Source organism: Cibotium barometz, chromosome 32, assembly GCF_041138505.1.
Source record: "Cibotium barometz isolate CiBa-2024 chromosome 32, ASM4113850v1, whole genome shotgun sequence".
Taxonomy (NCBI): Eukaryota; Viridiplantae; Streptophyta; class Polypodiopsida; order Cyatheales; family Cibotiaceae; genus Cibotium; species Cibotium barometz.
This window is the reverse complement of record NC_141077.1, coordinates 28676729-28693307: the sequence shown is the minus strand read 5'-3', so window position 1 is coordinate 28693307 and position 16579 is coordinate 28676729. Positions and strand designations below refer to the sequence as shown.

The window sequence follows — 16579 nt, the reverse complement described above, 5'->3', positions numbered from 1 at the left end:
ATCACAGACAGGGAAGTGCTGGTCGAAGTATAGGCATGGAGGTACAGATAGGCTGTTGCAGGGTAAGCGCACGGAAAATAATCGTCCAGAAAATCACCGTTTTGTTGTGTGAAGTTCATCTGCTATAATAATTGACCAATATAAGTCTATCATATCCCCAGGCTGTTGAGATACCAGATTTGGTCGATAAGCAGATAGGTTATCCATTGTGATTTGCCTCTTGGTTTTGCTTTGGAGCATATCAAGAAAGCCATGGAAGCTCAGGCAAGAGAATGTTAGAAAGTGCATTGAACTTGCATCTGCTGCCTCATGAATGCTTATAGATGCGTCATCCATCAAAGAAAAGGCATGAAATACATTAAGTAAACTGCAAAGCAGCCTTATGAAAGAGCAGCACACAAGCGTAGGGGGTAGATGTGGCGCACGCCAGAAATAAATTTGCACCAGCAAAGTAGTGTGAACACCCTCAAGAGGGGCCAGTAACCTGCACCTCAGCACACACACAACAACAAAACAAGCTTACTTGGACAGAGTTAGCCTGAGTATTAGCATGTGGAAGAGTAACCTCCAAAATGGTAATTGCATGTCCCCAAGGCAAAAAGCTTGGCCTCTATCCTCGGGCTCATAGACCAGACGACACTACATGTGCATGCCCAACACACACACGTGCGCGCTCTTAAAGAAAGAGAGATTCTATTACGTCAAAGATAACATAGTAGCATGTTCAGGCATGATTTACTTGCACCCTCGGAGGATATAGAGGGAGATCAATCATGTGGCACTTTATGTCTGTAAGAATAAATCATTCTAGAGAAAGTGTCAAGCAAGGCCACAGCTGAGGATTCTGTCAGCAAGTCCAGAGGCGAAGTCCATTCTTGGTACAAATGTAGACTGCCCGTAAAATCAGTAAACAGTCCATCAACTTCCATGATGTTTATCCAGTATTTGTACTCTTGATATGGATCTTGATGGAAGTCAAAATGCAGAAACGTGTTCTCATTCTTGTAGGTATAAGGGTGCACCTGAAATCCCAACAAGTAGAATCAATATGAAAACTCCAGCTCAAGAGAAGGGAACACAGAAGTCATCTTCTGGGCACATGTATATGTATCTTAATAACCACTCTATCTCCAACCCTCAACAAGATTTTAACTCAGCAGCTTATTGTAACAAAAGCCCTTGGATCATTCTGCACATGTGTGTGTGTGTGTCTCTGTGTACGCGCGCGCACCTGTGTTCATGTTTATGTATGCATGTGCTTACAGGTGCATATGTGTGGGGGTGTGCACACGTGTGATTATTTATTATCAACAGGTGTGTGCATGTGTATGTGGACAGATGTGGTTATTTATTATCAACAGGTATGTGCATGTGTGGGTGTGCGCACTTGGGCACTCTCTCCCACGATGGGTGTGAGCATGCGCACATGAGAGAGAGAGAGAGGGAGAGAAAGAGGGAGAGAATGAGAGAGAGAGAGATTTATTATCATCTTACAAAAGACCAGAAGGGTTTATGAGAATATATGTTTCAAGCTATCATGCGCAATGGCATGACTCCAACAAAACAAAACTGATTCCTCAAGCAAGGTACATAAGAACCAAAATGAACCCTTGCATGCAAGTGCCCACGCACGAGCAATGGGTGCGCATGCAATATTGTGTGGGTGTGTGTGCTGAGAGAGAGAGACCTGCAAGCCATGGGCATGAGCAGTTGCCACCAAATGCGTTGGAGGCTTCAAATAGTTATGAGAGTCAGGGGGTACAATTGTGTCCTTCCAAGGTCCAATTCCCACAACATAGTGTTTGATGTAGCTTAGATATTGATCAGATGTGATTTCCCAATATGACTGCATGCACCAACCATTATGTCAGTCGTGATTTAAAAAATAAAACTAAAAACATGCACACGTGATCCAAGCAAGACATGCGTGGGTGCAGCTTTTAAGCAAACTACAGAGACCTGTTTACCTGATTTGTGTCTTGTGTGGGAACGGTGACATCATCAATAAGAAAAATCTTGGGGGAGTTAATCAGACCAGAAGCATAAATCAGTGATGTTGGAGCTAATGACTGTATAAAAATGGGCTTTTCCCTCCATTGTTCTGAGAGGTACTCCCCTGTGTATCCATACTTCAGCAGTGTCTCTACAAATACATCCTCAAATTTCTTTCCCCCTCCCCATGTAACCTGCATTACCATAAGACAAACTTTAGTGCTTGAACAAAACTAATAACACTTGAATCTTTGCAAGACCTTAAAAGGCACTCCACCAGAGTAGGGGGATTTATTACAATTTACGAACAGTAACATTTCTTCAAATAGGGCCCCCAGAGCACCCATTTCATTAAATGAGGCGTGGTAGCATGGTCGACGGAGATGGACTCCACTCTAAACTCCCAGGAGGATGGCATGCACAAAAGACTACTTGTGGATCACAACAGTGGAGACCCAGTAGGTTTCATGGAGAAGTTGAAATCTGGCCATGCCTAAGGACTTCAGATGAAGGATGATCCCCAACAAATTGGAATCTGGCCAGGCCTTAGGACTCCAGATGAAGGATAAGCAATAATCCTTACAGACACCGAGGGAATTCCCACTGCCCAGCATTTGATCACCCGTGCCATTGAGACAAATCTGGTTGACATACTTTTTTTGCACTCCAAGTGCCAGAAACTTTCAGGTGTGATGAAGGAACAAAGAGCGGCATTTTCGCACATCTAAAGCCCCAAGAACCTTTCTGGCCAGGGGGATCCGATGGTACTACAAGCCCCCAGTGTGGCTTTTCTCCCAGCTATGGAGGGATCTCAGTCTTTGCCTTTAGTATATAATGTTTCTTTCAACTATAGGACCCTCTTTTTTTGGTTTGGGGTAGGGATGGGGGTGGGGGTGGGGGTGGGGTGGGGGGTGTTTTAAATTTGAGTTGTCCTTCACAACGGCTTCTAATCCGCCTCCTTTGGAATCACTGGTCAGTGATGGCCCACCACAAAATGCCCACGAGAAAAATGCATAGCTCATGAAGAGTTTTCAGCAATTCCATGAATAGATCCTTGAGCCAATCAAAAAATAAATTACACATTGGATAATCAAAGAAATGGCATAGGTGGACTTCAAAATTAAAAAGTAGGTAAGGTCACTTACATGTTGATTGATGAAAACAGGGTTTTTTATTTCAGGATAAATCCCAACTATCCGTGAAGCATTCAAGGCAATCTCAATATATTCTTCAAATCTAATGATTGGAAATTTACCTGTAATCAAAATAGAAATGTACAGAAAGTTAGCCACCCCCATGTAGCGTAGTGGTGAGGGGATTGGAGTCTTGAGCAGGTATTCTTGAGTTCAATGCCCACTTGCTGCACCCAGGAGCGATATTGCAAGGGACCAAGGGGAGGGCCCAATGATGGGTACATGGGTATGGGTGTTCTCTCTCAAAAAAAAAGGTACAGAAGTGTTTCTGCTTACTCATGAAAAAGTCTTACACTCCGATTTTGTAGAATATATTATTGATCAACACACTTGAAGAAGCTTAAAAAGTCATAAGAGGAATACAGCAAAGCAATCAATTCATGTCATAGAGGAAAAGTATATCAATTTAGTTCAACAAGAATGTAATTACCATCAAAAGAATGATCACGAAAGCTGTATCTTTGCCGTGTGCGTAGAGTTTTGAGTTCCTCCCATGTAAAATCAACTGCAAAACATACATGATGTATATCTGGGTCAACAATTCTCATATTAATGCTATCATAAAATGAGCTAGGAGCTTAAGGTTATAGATCACGAGGTAGCATACATGAAAATGGTTACATCACATTCTGCAAACGCACATGCAGTGAAAAACTTCTATTAAATATGAAAGATGGTACAAAATAATAACAGACCCAAAGCTAGCATGGCTAAGGCAGTGTAACACCTCTCCAGAACATATCTGTGCAGATCAGATGTATTTCTTGCACCCGGACAAAGAACATGGAGGGCAGCTTTCCTCATAGACAGATTTCACACGTGTGCAAGCTGCTCCAAGTCCCAGACAACTCAGGTACATCCACACCTTTCCAGGCAATCTGAGTGGGCCAGATGGGAAGCAGGCAGTGTTTCCTCAAGAATGGCTGCCTCTGCAACCTCCACTTTAAGGGTCAAATTGGGTTTTGGAGTCGGGGGAGTGTGGCGGGTGTGGCGGGGGGGGGTCGGTGGGGGGGTGGTGGGGGGATTCGTGAGGAAATGGAGAAGGGCAGGAAGGGAGAGGAGAAGAAAGGAAGCGGGTATGTCTGTCACACCCCACCACACAACAGCTCCCCAACCCTTCTCCACAACAACTCCCCAACCCTTCTCCCCCCCACATCTCCTTTCTTCACCTCCCTTGCTGACATGGTGTTTTCGTCCCCCTCACAAATGCAGCTTCTATTTTCCATAACTATGATGGCAGCAGCAGCAATGATGGTAGAGACAAACAGATCATGTATTTTAGTCTACCACATCTAATCAATACTATGTATCTCTGAATGGACTCACTTATTTGTTGCCTGAGTAATGGTTGGTGGGCCGGCATAATGTCATGTACATATGTACATATTATATACAGCCATATGTATCTGCACATATAGGCACAGTATACACATATAGCCGTATGTATCTACACATAAGCAATGTACACACTTCTTAAATTGAAATTTTCCACACTGAAGATGATAAAGATATATTCTGAAGAAATTACCAGGGAACCATCCAGTAATGTTGCTTCCCTGTACTTCATACGTGGCAACCCGATCGGCAAATTCTGAATGCTCAGCAATGTTGGTGGTATCATTGAGAGTAACATCATGGAAGCAGATAAGCACTCCATCTTTTGTTGAGAGTATATCTGTTTCTATGAAGTCTGCACCCTCCTTTATGGCTCTCTGCAGTAAGAGTTCAAGATCAAAACACCTAATTGGCTTTTAATAGGACTTATCATGATACTTTAGGAAGATTTGATTACTTTAATCAACATTCTGATTGCCTGAAATTTAGTGTAATAACTGGCCTTTGATGAGATAAATAATGAGTCAAATATGGTTAATTAACCTTTAATTAGATTTGATCAAGATTAAATCATCTGATTGTAAATAAATTGGGTTCTCAAATGATATTTGATGAGATAAGCATGGAAAAGCCAAACAAAAAATGTCTGGTTTTTAGTAACTTGGATATTATCTATGGCCTTTGATGACAGAAATCATTGGCAAAGCTAAACCATTAATCAAGACCAAATCACCTGATTATAAACAAAATGGGTATTATGGCATTTGATGAGATAAAGCATGAAAAGCTAAACACGTAATATCTGGTTTTTAGCAACTTGTAATCATCTAAACGGGCAAAGCCAAATCATTCATGCTTAACTGACCTTAAATCAGCTTAAGCAAGATCAAAGCATCTCATTTTGGGCATGGCATCGTAATTGACCTAAAGCATGGCACAGCTTAATTATGGATATTAAATATGATTCTAAGAAGATTTGGCCGAAGGCCAATAATTTACCAGGTAGGCTGGAGCGGTCTCCTCGGGCAATTCACCACTGGAACCCCGATGGGCGATGTTAAATGGGCGGACTGTTTGAATGGGCTGGCGTTGTTTCTGTGATTGAGAAGAATGAAGCGGCCTTGCATGGCCACTGACAAGGCAGCAGCAAGCCCAAAAGAAGAGCAAAACTGCATGCGAAATACAGCCATGGAAAACAGTGAGATTGAGGGGTTTCAATTTCTTCAATGACGCTAATCAAGAGGAGACTTGAGCTTACACTGGGGCGAGAGGAGAGACGCCATGAGCTGCATAGCAGTATGCTAGCGATGGAGATGATGATCTCGCATGTGAAGAGCCCTGGAATTTCAGAAGAATAGGCTACGTTGGATCCTCCTCGTGTTTTTCCCTTTCACTCTTTAAACTCTTGAAAAAGTCCAAATTATTAAATCCAATTATAACCCACTAAAATTATCTAACATGATGATTGAATGTTTTAATTCATTATAATTGCACCATTGAAATTATTGTAGCACCCTTAATTATATTATATTATCTATATTATGGAGAGATTTTACACTAGATGTAACCTTGTCCACGACCTAAGAAAAAACCTTTTTCCCACCAATCAAAATAAAGGAAAAGTCTTTATCTTCGTCGGCTTTTTTTAAAAAAATCTAACCGATTCAAAACTATAATTGCCAGAGTGTCATCATTTATTTCAACATTAACCTTGGTTTTTTTCAAGCTTAGTAGTGAAAATTGCAAAATAGGACAATTTTTTTTAGCATTAGTCAAGGCATCTGTATGGGCTCTACTTTAGTACACTCAGTGGTCAACATCTATCATTAAATAGTATATATAATCTCTCAAAAAAAGTTACAAATGCACATGTGGTACGTGATGGGGTCATTAAAGTTCCTAACTCTTTTTTTTTTTTTTTTTTTTTTTTTTTTTTTTTTTAGTTAAAACAGCGGAATATATTAAAAGAAAAAGATGTTACAAGAACCCATGTGGAAGGTCCATGGGGAGACACATAGGTCTGGAGTACCCTTCAGAAAAAGGGGGACAAAACCTCTGAAACAAAACTGAGACCAGATCGGCCAGCACTGCATATAAACAGCCGTGTTGATGCAACAGTTCAAGAGACAAACGGCAGCCAGCCCCTCTTCTATTTAGGGAGAGAGGATGGTTCAAATTAGAGAGCAGATGACTAAGGGCTAACAACATTGCAGCATGACTACTTTGATGTACCAATTTGACAAATGAAACCTGAAGCCCAGACTGAGGCTCTAGGCAGTGGCCAGCCAGCCCCAGTTGCAGCAAGATTAACCTTTATTCAGACGAGAGGCTGAGAAAATCTCGTGACCAGAAGTTAGGGGCCATGAGGGCTTAAGGAAACCCACAGCAGCCTTCTGAGGCCTGGATGTAAAACTCGGAATTCTGGAGTCTTCTTTGACATTCCATCTGAAGCTCTTGTATCATAGCATCCTTCGTTAGACAATGCGAGGAGACATGGAATCTCTTCCATTTCCTCCAAGGTAGTTCTTGCCACCGGTCCACCTCCATGGGAGCACCACTCGGCCGGAGATGATGAATTAGCTTGAGTACACTGTCAAGAAAAAGATAAAAGTGGTGATTAGTTTTTGTTCCATAAAGAGCTTCATTACGTTGCTTCCAAACATGCCAAAGAAACAAAATTCTGACGGAATGCCACATTAAAGGGTCAAGCGAGTGGCATTCGCCTAAGAGGACTTCTTTCCAGCTCAAAGGGATTTTCCTAATTTTCTTAAAAGCCTTGTTAAGAACATCCAAGAATTGTCTAGTGTCAGGGCAAGAGAAAAAGAGATGGGGGACCGTTTCAATCTTGGAATTACAGCGGGGGCAAAGACCGTTACCATGCCCAAACTTCAGGGCTTTCTCAAGGGTCCAGGTCGCTTTGTGCATGACAAGCCAGGCCAAAATGGCGTGTTTTCTTTCATTAGCGAAGGCCCAAATGAGCTTAAAACGGAAGGCCCATTGATGTTGGTTCCAGGCCAAGGACCATCTCTTATTGAGCTTAAGAATCAGCTTACTTGCATGCCAGTTGTTAGGTAACTTGACCAGGTTACTGGAGTAGCCCCACCGGATGGCTTTAGAAAAGGTTATACAGTCACAACTCAACCCCGGGGGAATGGACACCTTAAGAGCATTACACCTCTGAATGACCAACTCAACTCCACTACGAGACAATATGAATTTATTGCAGATTTGATCTCTGTTTAACATCCCCGTTGAGTCACATAAGTCGCCCCAAACCTTTATACCAGCTTTGAAACAAGAAAGACTGGTCTGGAACTGTTCATTGGAGATCGGAGACACAAGATGTCCAAACCACACAGAGTCAGCCGAATAGGCATATCTACCTCTCTTGGTAAAGGTTTGAAAGAAAAAGAGCTTTTTGTATTTCATCCACGACTCCCACATCCTACAGCACAGTTTACTACCTGTAGGGGAGAGATCGGCCTTTGAGAACAAAGCTTCATTGAGAGAGAAACCCTTCCAAGATCTTTTACCTTTGAGCCAAAATTTATTGATATCCCTTTTGAGTAAGTCGGCCCAAACATCCTTAGAATAGATAGCCCTTTGCACCCATTTAGCTGCAAGCTTCTCAGCAAGCAACCCGATGTTGATGATACCAAGACCTCCTTGCTCTTTTTCCAAGCAACATGACTGAAATGCTACTTTGCTGACCTTCTTACTTCCGAGAGATCCCCCCCAAAGATAGTTCCCCATGATCGAGTAAAGGGATTGGAGTTGGGTCTCAGAGGGTCTCCAACAGGCCAGGAAGTAAACAACAGAGGGGATAATGAAGTGATTGAGGACAAAGGCTCTTGACGCTACCCCTGTGTTGATGTGACTCCATTTCTTTACCTGATTCTTGAGTTTATCGAGCACATAGTCCCACCTTTGTTTGGAAGAGATGTTGAAGCCCATGGGGATTCCAAGAAGCCTGAAAACAACACCATCAGGGATATTCTTACAACCAGCGGACAGGATCGAGGGAGGGGGCAGCCCTTCCCCGACTCTGAAGCTGGTCTTGGAGTGATTTATTTGCGAGCCACTGGCAAGACAAAAGGTATCCAGGCAAGTCATAAAATGAACAGCAGTCTGAACATCATTGCGGAGCAGCACATTCGTATCATCAGCAAAAAGCTGCAGGCATAAAGGATCAGCCCTGTTGGGGATCTCAATACCCTTAATATTATTGTCAGATAACTCCTTGTTAACCAGCCACCCCAGCGCATCCGCAACAATAGCAAAAAGAAGCGGGGACAGGGGACAACCTTGACGAATAGATTTCCTCAGAGGGAAGGCACCAGTGAGAGACCCATTGACAGCCACCTTGGAAGACGCATTCCCAAGCAAGGTTTGGACATATTTTATGAATTTTCTATTGAGGCCAATATCTTGAAGGGATTGGAAGAGGAAAGACCAGTCTATTCTATCATAGGCTTTATCAAAGTCTATTTTAAGGAAGATGTAGTTCTGGCCCGAGTTTTCAGCATGTTCCATACCCTCCCATAGACTAATGATAGCATCAAGAATATATCTTCCCTTTATAAAGCCCTTTTGCTCTTTGAGGATCCACTCATCCATATAGGGGTTGATTCTGTTAGTCAGGATATGAGCAAACACTTTGTAGAGGGACGAGAGACATGTTATGGGTCTCCAATTACCAAGATCTTCTTTCTCATCCTTTTTGTGAATAAGCTTGATGATCCCCATGTTTGTCTTTTCAGCTAAACCTCCCTTCCTCATGGCTTCCCTCCAAATGTCAAGGATGTGAGGGGACAATTCGTCTTTGAAAACAAGAAAGAATTCGTTGGGGATCCCATCTTCACCCGGAGATTTACATTTTTTAAGATGAGAGATAGCCTCCTTCACCTCCTTTTCAGTGAAGGGGGAGTCTAGCTTCAAGGCTAAAGAGGGGTTCACCATCTTCTTCCTAATGCTGGCAATCTTGGCCCTAGCGGCCGAAACTTCATGTGACGGAGGGAGGGCTGTGGAGAACAAGTTATAAAAGTGGTCCTTAATAACCTGCAAGTTTTCCACATCACCAATAGCCAGGTGACCATCCGGTTTCTTGACCATAGGGATAAGATCTCTACCTTTCTTCCTTTTAAGGAGAGAAAACATCTTGGGGTGAGGAGTATCGATTTTTCCAGCCCAAACCTCCCTGAACCACAATCTAGTGGCCTTAGCAGCTAATAACTCTTCAAGTCTGAGCTGATTCTTTAGCTCAATCAAAGAGTGATTTACTGCAACATCTTTAGACAGATAAATGTCTTGAATCTGGTTCCTGATTTGCATTCTCCGATTCAAACGAATCAAAGAGACTTGCATCTTATACTCCTTGCAGATAGAATGAACCTTATTCACCAGACTTTCCCATCCCTTGGAAGGGGAGATGAATTGATTGAAAGCCTCAGCAATGGAGGCTTTGATCATCTGTTGGATACAAGGGAGACGGAAGAGAGAGGGGTCAAGGTGAGGCCATCCAGCCCTACCTTTGGCCTGGCCAAGGGACAGGTTACAGATAAGAGGGATGTGATCAGAGATGGTTAGGGAGGGATCCGTGGTAACCTTGATTTTTAGGAACATATCAATCAAACTCCCCGAGGCATACAGTCTGTCCAATCTGGCCGCCCTGTGAAAGGAGCCTTTTTGATTGTTAGACCAAGAGAATCCAGTTTTCGAAGAGAGGTCAGAGAGGTCTTTCTCACCCTTTAACCCATCCCATTTAACCTTTTCATAACCACTGATGGTACTGCCCAGAAGTCTACTTCTATCAACCTGAGCCTCTACCATATTAAAGTCACCAATGAGAAAGATGGGACCCACAATCTGAGTGATAGACTGCCAGGTAGAAGCTCTCAAGCTAGCCAGGCAGGGGGCATAAACCGAAACAAGAGTGAAATTGAAAGGGTTGCCCATCCTAACCGCGGTCCAAGAGTGATTAACATCCGACCAGGAATCTAAAATGGCGTGATCCCATTTCATGTGAATGCCAATAGCTGTCCCACCTTTCCCTGAGGGGTGATTGGTAGAAAACCACCGAGAATTCCTAGAGATTTTTTGAAGGTTCAACTGGAGTTGAGGACCCCCAATTTTGAGCTCTTGAAGACTGATAAGGTCGAAGACAAACGTTGAGTCCCTTAACCACATATTAATGGCTAAAGCCCTCTCCGGGTTTGTAAGCCCTTTACAGTTCAAAGAGAGAAGGTTCAGAGAATTCATTTTTTACTTGTTTTTGAAGGTTTCCCCGCAGATACGGAGGTTCTTAGGACATCTTGGCTTTTTTCTTTTTTCCTCTTCATTTTAGACCCCATAAGAAGGGGGGAGAAGTCCTCCTCGACATGTTGTTTCATTGGTGAGAGGGACATCCTCTTCATCAACGAAGCATCTTCTTCGTCAAGTTGGGCTTTGAAAACTTCATCCATATGCTGCGTTTTGTCTATGAAATCATCATCCGATTCCATAGGTGAATCAAGGTCTTGACTAACGAAAACGCGGTCCTTGTTGGGGACCCTTCCCGGGGATGGTTGATCTACATCTGGAGGGGCTGGGCTGCCAGCCTCTTTGGCCTGGAACTGGACTTCTAGACCGTCCTGAACCTCAGCTAAGAGGGGGGCATATCTATTAGCTGGGATATGCCAATTAGGTTTACTGTTTTTAGACTTGGACACATGTTTACGCTGAGGCTGGACAAACGCCTCCTCCTTAGCTGGGGTTCTATCATTAGAGGCTGGTTGATGGAGGTCGGGGCAATCTCTAATAAGATGCCCTTGTTTGTTGCAATTGAAACAAGCGTTCGGGAGGTTCTTGTATGTGAGAGTTTGCTCATAGATAATCTGACCCTCTCTGTTTTTCAGGGGAACTTTCTCTTTGAGGGGTTTGGCGGTGTCAACCTCAATGAGCATTTGGTGAGCCCATTGGGGGTTGACAACCTGAAACGGTTTTTGCCCTAGAACCTTACCTACAGCACCCCCTATCCTTTTAGCCCATATAGAATACTTGGTTGGCATATCTGTAAACTCTACCCAGACGGGGATTTTAGTGGGTTTGGGTCCTTTAGGGTCAAATGAATCATACCATCTAAAAAAAGATATGGGGGTATTCCTGATAATCCACTGCCCGCTGTTAATAACAGAAGAGGCACTTACCTTATCTTCAAAGAGGAACATATAGTACGCATTAGGCAGATGCTGGACGGAGGCTACTTTGATGCCCTTTTGGTCCCAGTTAGATCTAATCCAGAATTTCAGGGTGTCTACAGGCGGTCTTGCACCATGACAGAGACCAATCAGGGCGTGGGCAGCCAGATGGTCTTGCCAAGCTGCCAATTCCTCATCGTCACAGATAACAGCACCATCATTGTCAACATCATATTCACCAGTTCTTTCCTCAAATGCAGGGTTCTGTGACAGATTAATCACTGTATTATCAATAGCTTTAAAGGGTAGAGTTGGAACAACATGACCTGATGATGGCTGACGCACAGCATCAGCAAAAGACGTAGGGGGAGTCGAACGCAGAGGGCCAGACAGGCCCTGAGGGGGGGCGTCCAGAAGGGAACCCCGCTTGCCTTCCGCATCACCCAGGCCTCCAGAACCTTTCTGCTGACGAGTGAAAGGCAAAGAAGCTTTTAGTGTTGTGAGGGAGCCACCCGTCGGCCTGGATGGCACCTGCTGAAGAACCAGAGACGGTAGAGCAGCTGCTTCGCGAGAGGACTGCGCAGATGAAGAGGCGCCAGCAAGAACCAAATCGTGTAGTGACATCCTGAAACAGAGTTCCCCCCCCTCTGGGGGAGGAGGAGAAGCGCCGGGCTGCACAGCAGGGCGACTGACGGAAGATTCAGGGCAGAAGTGCTGAGGGTTTAGCATGCAAAGCCAGAGGGCTTGGACGACACCTGGTTCGCTCACAGCGGCAAGGCGTCAAAGCAATGCACCTTTTTCTTGTGGATGTGCTTTAACAATTTTTGGTTGATAGCACTCCTTTGCATCAACCAAAACTATAATTGCCAGAGTGTCATCATTTATTTCAACATTAACCTTGGTTTTTTTCAAGCTTAGTAGTGAAAATTGCAAAATAGGACAATTTTTTTTAGCATTAGTCAAGGCATCTGTATGGGCTCTACTTTAGTACACTCAGTGGTCAACATCTATCATTAAATAGTATATATAATCTCTCAAAAAAAGTTACAAATGCACATGTGGTACGTGATGGGGTCATTAAAGTTCCTAACTCTTTATCAAAGCAATGCACCTTTTTCTTGTGGATGTGCTTTAACAATTTTTGGTTGATAGCACTCCTTTGCACTCTTAGAAACATTGTGACTTAACTCATCTTCTCAAGGGTTGCTCTAGTGCCTAAAAGGAGAGGAAATCTTATGCCAAAATGAGGCAGATGGCAAATAACTCTCTCAATAACAATGCTTTTATTGCTTATCCATAATACTTTGTTGGAAAATAGTAAAATAATCAAGTGTTCATTTTAATTTCATATTACAATTTACTTGTATCAATTATTGATGCTCTCAATCAAATTTTCTAAGGTTGTTCTAAGGTTTTATTTTAAGACAATTAAGATCATATCTCATCTCTCATCACTAACCTCTAGTGTAACCTAGGTTGTCCTCTAGCTAGTTGCTTGCCATCTCTCCTTATCCCCCTCTTGCTCTACTACTCAAACTAGATATGCCCATCCTTCCATTTTCTCCAGCCCCACCTACAGAGAAAGAGGGAGAGTCCCCTCGTTTGCCTCCTCCCTCTTCTAAATCCCTCTTTTAAATCCCCTATCTGGATTGTGTTGTGTATGTCGCCCCTCCTTAATGGCCTTGGGAATCCCCTATCTAGTATGGCACCCCTCCTTAATGGTTGTCACCTTTCCTGAGGTCCTCTACCTCCCTTTAGTAGGCATGGCAGTGTCTTTTGCGTGCATTGAAAACTCAAACTCATAATGGCCTTCACCTTTCCTAAGGTCCTCTACCTCCCTTTAGGCTTGGTGATGTCTTATGCCTGCATTGAAAACTCAAACCACAAAGACACTCATGCGGCAAACTTGAGGAGTTCAAAAAAAAAATAAGAGAACAAATAGAGAGGACGTGGGGGAGGGGGAGGGGGAGGGGGGGATGCAAGCAACATAGAGAAAAGAGAAAGATGGCTTGAAAGAAACATGAAAGAGAGAGAGAAAGAAAGATGCCTTGAATGATATATGGGCTATGAGATTTTTATTCCCAAAAATGTAGTTATTATTTAAATAACTTAATTTACTCTAGCATTGTTGACCTTTGCCCCCTTTATTTAATCCATCATGAAAATGCATCCATAGGGCATATTTATACTATAACAAAAATTAAACTTTGCAATAATCGATACATATTAAAGTATGAAAAATCAAGAATAGTAGAAGCATTTAACCATACAAATGTTGTAGATATCAACAAGCATAGAACCATTTTGTTATTGATGTTGCAATAACAAGCTAAGAGTTAGAACAAGAATCTATGAAGATAAAGTAAGTGATTGAAAAATGAAAGGCATGACCATCATTTCCACATCTTATGATTGGTGACTTATTGATTCAAAGGCCTTCTAGTCTTTGCCCTTGACTAAAAAGGCTTGAGGAAAAAGCATGCACAAAACTACACTAATATGTGTTGGACTACTATGTGTTAAACTTTTAGTTCTTTGAAATGCATGTGAATTGATAACTCTTTAAAGGCTTAGACAACATGCTAACCAAATCTTACTAATACTTAGGTACAATCTAAAAATTTCTCAAAACTTGTTTAAAGACCATTAAAAAGCTTGAGGCCATCATTGAATGCATAGAATTCAACATTATATGTAGCTTATTGCGTGGAGGATGTGGGTCCTTCCATGCAAGGTGGCAACCCACACCCCACCCTTCTCTTTTGTGGCCTTAACTAAAAAGGCTCGAGGAAGAGGCATGCACAAACTACATTAATATTTGTTGGATTACTAAACTTTTAGTTCTTTGAATTGACAACTCTTTAAAGGCTTATACAACGTGCTAACTAAATCTTACTATTACTTAGGTACAATCTAAAAAATTTGTTAAAAGACCATTAAAAAGCTTGAGGCCAACATTAAATGCATAGAATTTAGCATTATATGCAGCTTATTATGTGGAGGCTGTGGATGTGAAATGCAAATCAGAGATTTTGTTTGGTTAGGGTATGATAGTCTGCTCCCACCAATAGCCAGTTATAAAACTATGGAGGATCCCCCTCTTTATGTTAAGTTTAACTCTAGGTGGAACCTCTCTTAGGATAGAAGGCAGTGGTGGCAATTCAAACTTACTAACATTTGGTCTAGCACCATTTCCCCCAAAATCTCTTGTCTCATGTAGTTGATTCTTCATATGGCCCTCTTGATGCAAGAGGGGGATCAAAGGATTAGCATCACGGCTAGATGATGGACCTAGATGTAAAGTGGACATTGAAACCATTCCTTATCTTTTCATTACATATCTAGGAAATAGGTGACCTCTTACCTTTCTGTCCACCATCATCTCCTCAGCCCATGTGGATACCTTTAATAGGAAATAATTATTACTTGGAGAGGCTAAGGGAATATCAACAAATTAGAGTTACCTATTGTGGATAGGAAGCCAGGTCCTCCACACTCTACCAAGAGCTTCTGTTAATCCCATTTTGGATTAACAAACATGATCCTCCAATCCGCAAAGAAGGTTTCACGTCATGAACAAGAGAGGTTTTCACGCTGTGAGAATGCTTTGCTGAACTTTCACGTGCTCAAAAATTTTGGCAGACTTCGCGGTGTCAGAGGTGTCAGGTAAAGGAGGGCACCCTATATCAAAAAGAGGGGATCTAACCCGAAAGGCAAAATTTTTAAGCACGTGAAAGTGTAGAATAACATTCACACCGTGAACCTTTTCTGACTTTTCACGACATGAACCATTCTCTGCAATTTCACGCCTTCTGAAATAGAGCGATAGAATCGGCAAAAAAATAAAATTGGGTTGACAAATAGCTTATCAAATCATACATACATGCACTTAAGATCTAGAAAACTCATCGGAGATGATCTTACGCCCCGATCTTACGCCTAACAATATGTTATGGCTCACCCTAACCCTCCTTTGAAACACATCCAAAAAGAGATTACCTGGTGAACCGCAACTGTCGTGAGGATCTTTCCAATGGCCGAGCTCGTAACCCTTGAGGTCTCCAAGCTCTACAACTCCTTGAGAAGAAATTCCACCGCTTCTCCCGTGAGTGTTGTCACCGCCGCATTGCACTACGGGTCCTCGTCCCTCCTCTCACCTCACTTCACTAACACACACTCATTAGCATGCATTAGGGAGAGAGATTAGCAAGAGCAAGACTCAATTGCACAATGGGAGAGTATGTTTTATTATGAGAGAAATTCACTTATATACATGGCTCACCCTAACCCTACACATCCAAAAAGAGATTACCTGGTGAACCGCAAACTGTCGTAAGATATTTCCAATGGCCGAGCTCATAACCCTTGAGGTCTCCAAGGTCTACAACTCCTTGAGAAGAAATTCCACCGCGTCTCCCGCGAACGTTGTCACACCTCTGCGTTACACTACGGGTCCTCGTCCTCCCTCCTCTCACCTCACTCCACTCACACACACTCACTAGCATGCATTAGGGAGAGAGATTAGCAAGAGCAAGACTCAATTGCACAGTGGGAGAGTATGTTGTATTATGAGAGAAATTCACTTATATACATGGCCATAAGTGTTCGCAGTCACTTAAACTATGGCCGACCGGGCACTTTAGGCTCATAAGAGGCCTAATGCTATTACAATGACTACTCTCATAATATATCCATGAAGTACATCACTTAGGACTTTATCCTAACTTGCTACCACACGCTCTTGAAGCAAAAATTGCCATAAATACTCCGTCACACCATTATACGTGCGCCCGTCCAAGTTGTAGCTTTGGACACTATTGCTTCATATCATGAATGTATGACCCTTTGGTGTATCTACCATGACTCCTTGATGTAAGATAATGG

At 42.7% G+C, this 16579-nt stretch overlaps 2 protein-coding genes across 2 annotated transcripts; both read right to left on the bottom strand.

Moving 5' to 3' along the window:
- Positions 1-519: 519 nt before the first annotated feature.
- LOC147620054 (glycerophosphodiester phosphodiesterase GDPD6-like) lies at positions 520-5935 on the bottom strand. Its single transcript, XM_086772206.1, has 8 exons — positions 5779-5935; positions 5520-5689; positions 4714-4897; positions 3616-3690; positions 3138-3247; positions 1968-2186; positions 1688-1846; positions 520-1022 (listed from the first exon to the last, which is right to left on the bottom strand). The coding sequence occupies exons 1-8, from the start codon at positions 5810-5812 to the stop codon at positions 768-770; spliced, it is 1206 nt and encodes a 401-aa protein (XP_086628332.1). The 5' UTR covers positions 5813-5935; the 3' UTR covers positions 520-767.
- Positions 5936-6427: 492 nt separating this feature from the next.
- LOC147620053 (uncharacterized) lies at positions 6428-12416 on the bottom strand. Its single transcript, XM_086772205.1, has 2 exons — positions 11705-12416; positions 6428-7110 (listed from the first exon to the last, which is right to left on the bottom strand). The coding sequence occupies exons 1-2, from the start codon at positions 12317-12319 to the stop codon at positions 6874-6876; spliced, it is 852 nt and encodes a 283-aa protein (XP_086628331.1). The 5' UTR covers positions 12320-12416; the 3' UTR covers positions 6428-6873.
- Positions 12417-16579: the final 4163 nt, after the last annotated feature.

What these genes read in the sequence shown, in the direction of transcription:
- LOC147620054 (XM_086772206.1), bottom strand. Translation starts at nt 5,812, where the DNA reads ATGCAGCTCATGGCGTCTCTCCTCTCGCCCCAGT. An exon ending in TCGTGATCATTCTTTTGATG is followed by an intron (nt 3,248 to 3,615) that starts GTAATTACATTC and finishes TTTTGATTACAG; the next exon opens with GTAAATTTCCAATCATTAGA. An exon ending in CCACACAAGACACAAATCAG is followed by an intron (nt 1,847 to 1,967) that starts GTAAACAGGTCT and finishes TGGTGCATGCAG; the next exon opens with TCATATTGGGAAATCACATC.
- LOC147620053 (XM_086772205.1), bottom strand. Translation starts at nt 12,319, where the DNA reads ATGTCACTACACGATTTGGTTCTTGCTGGCGCCTCTTCATCTGCGCAG. An exon ending in TGTTCCTCTTTGAAGATAAG is followed by an intron (nt 7,111 to 11,704) that starts GTAAGTGCCTCT and finishes TTTTCTTGACAG; the next exon opens with TGTACTCAAGCTAATTCATC.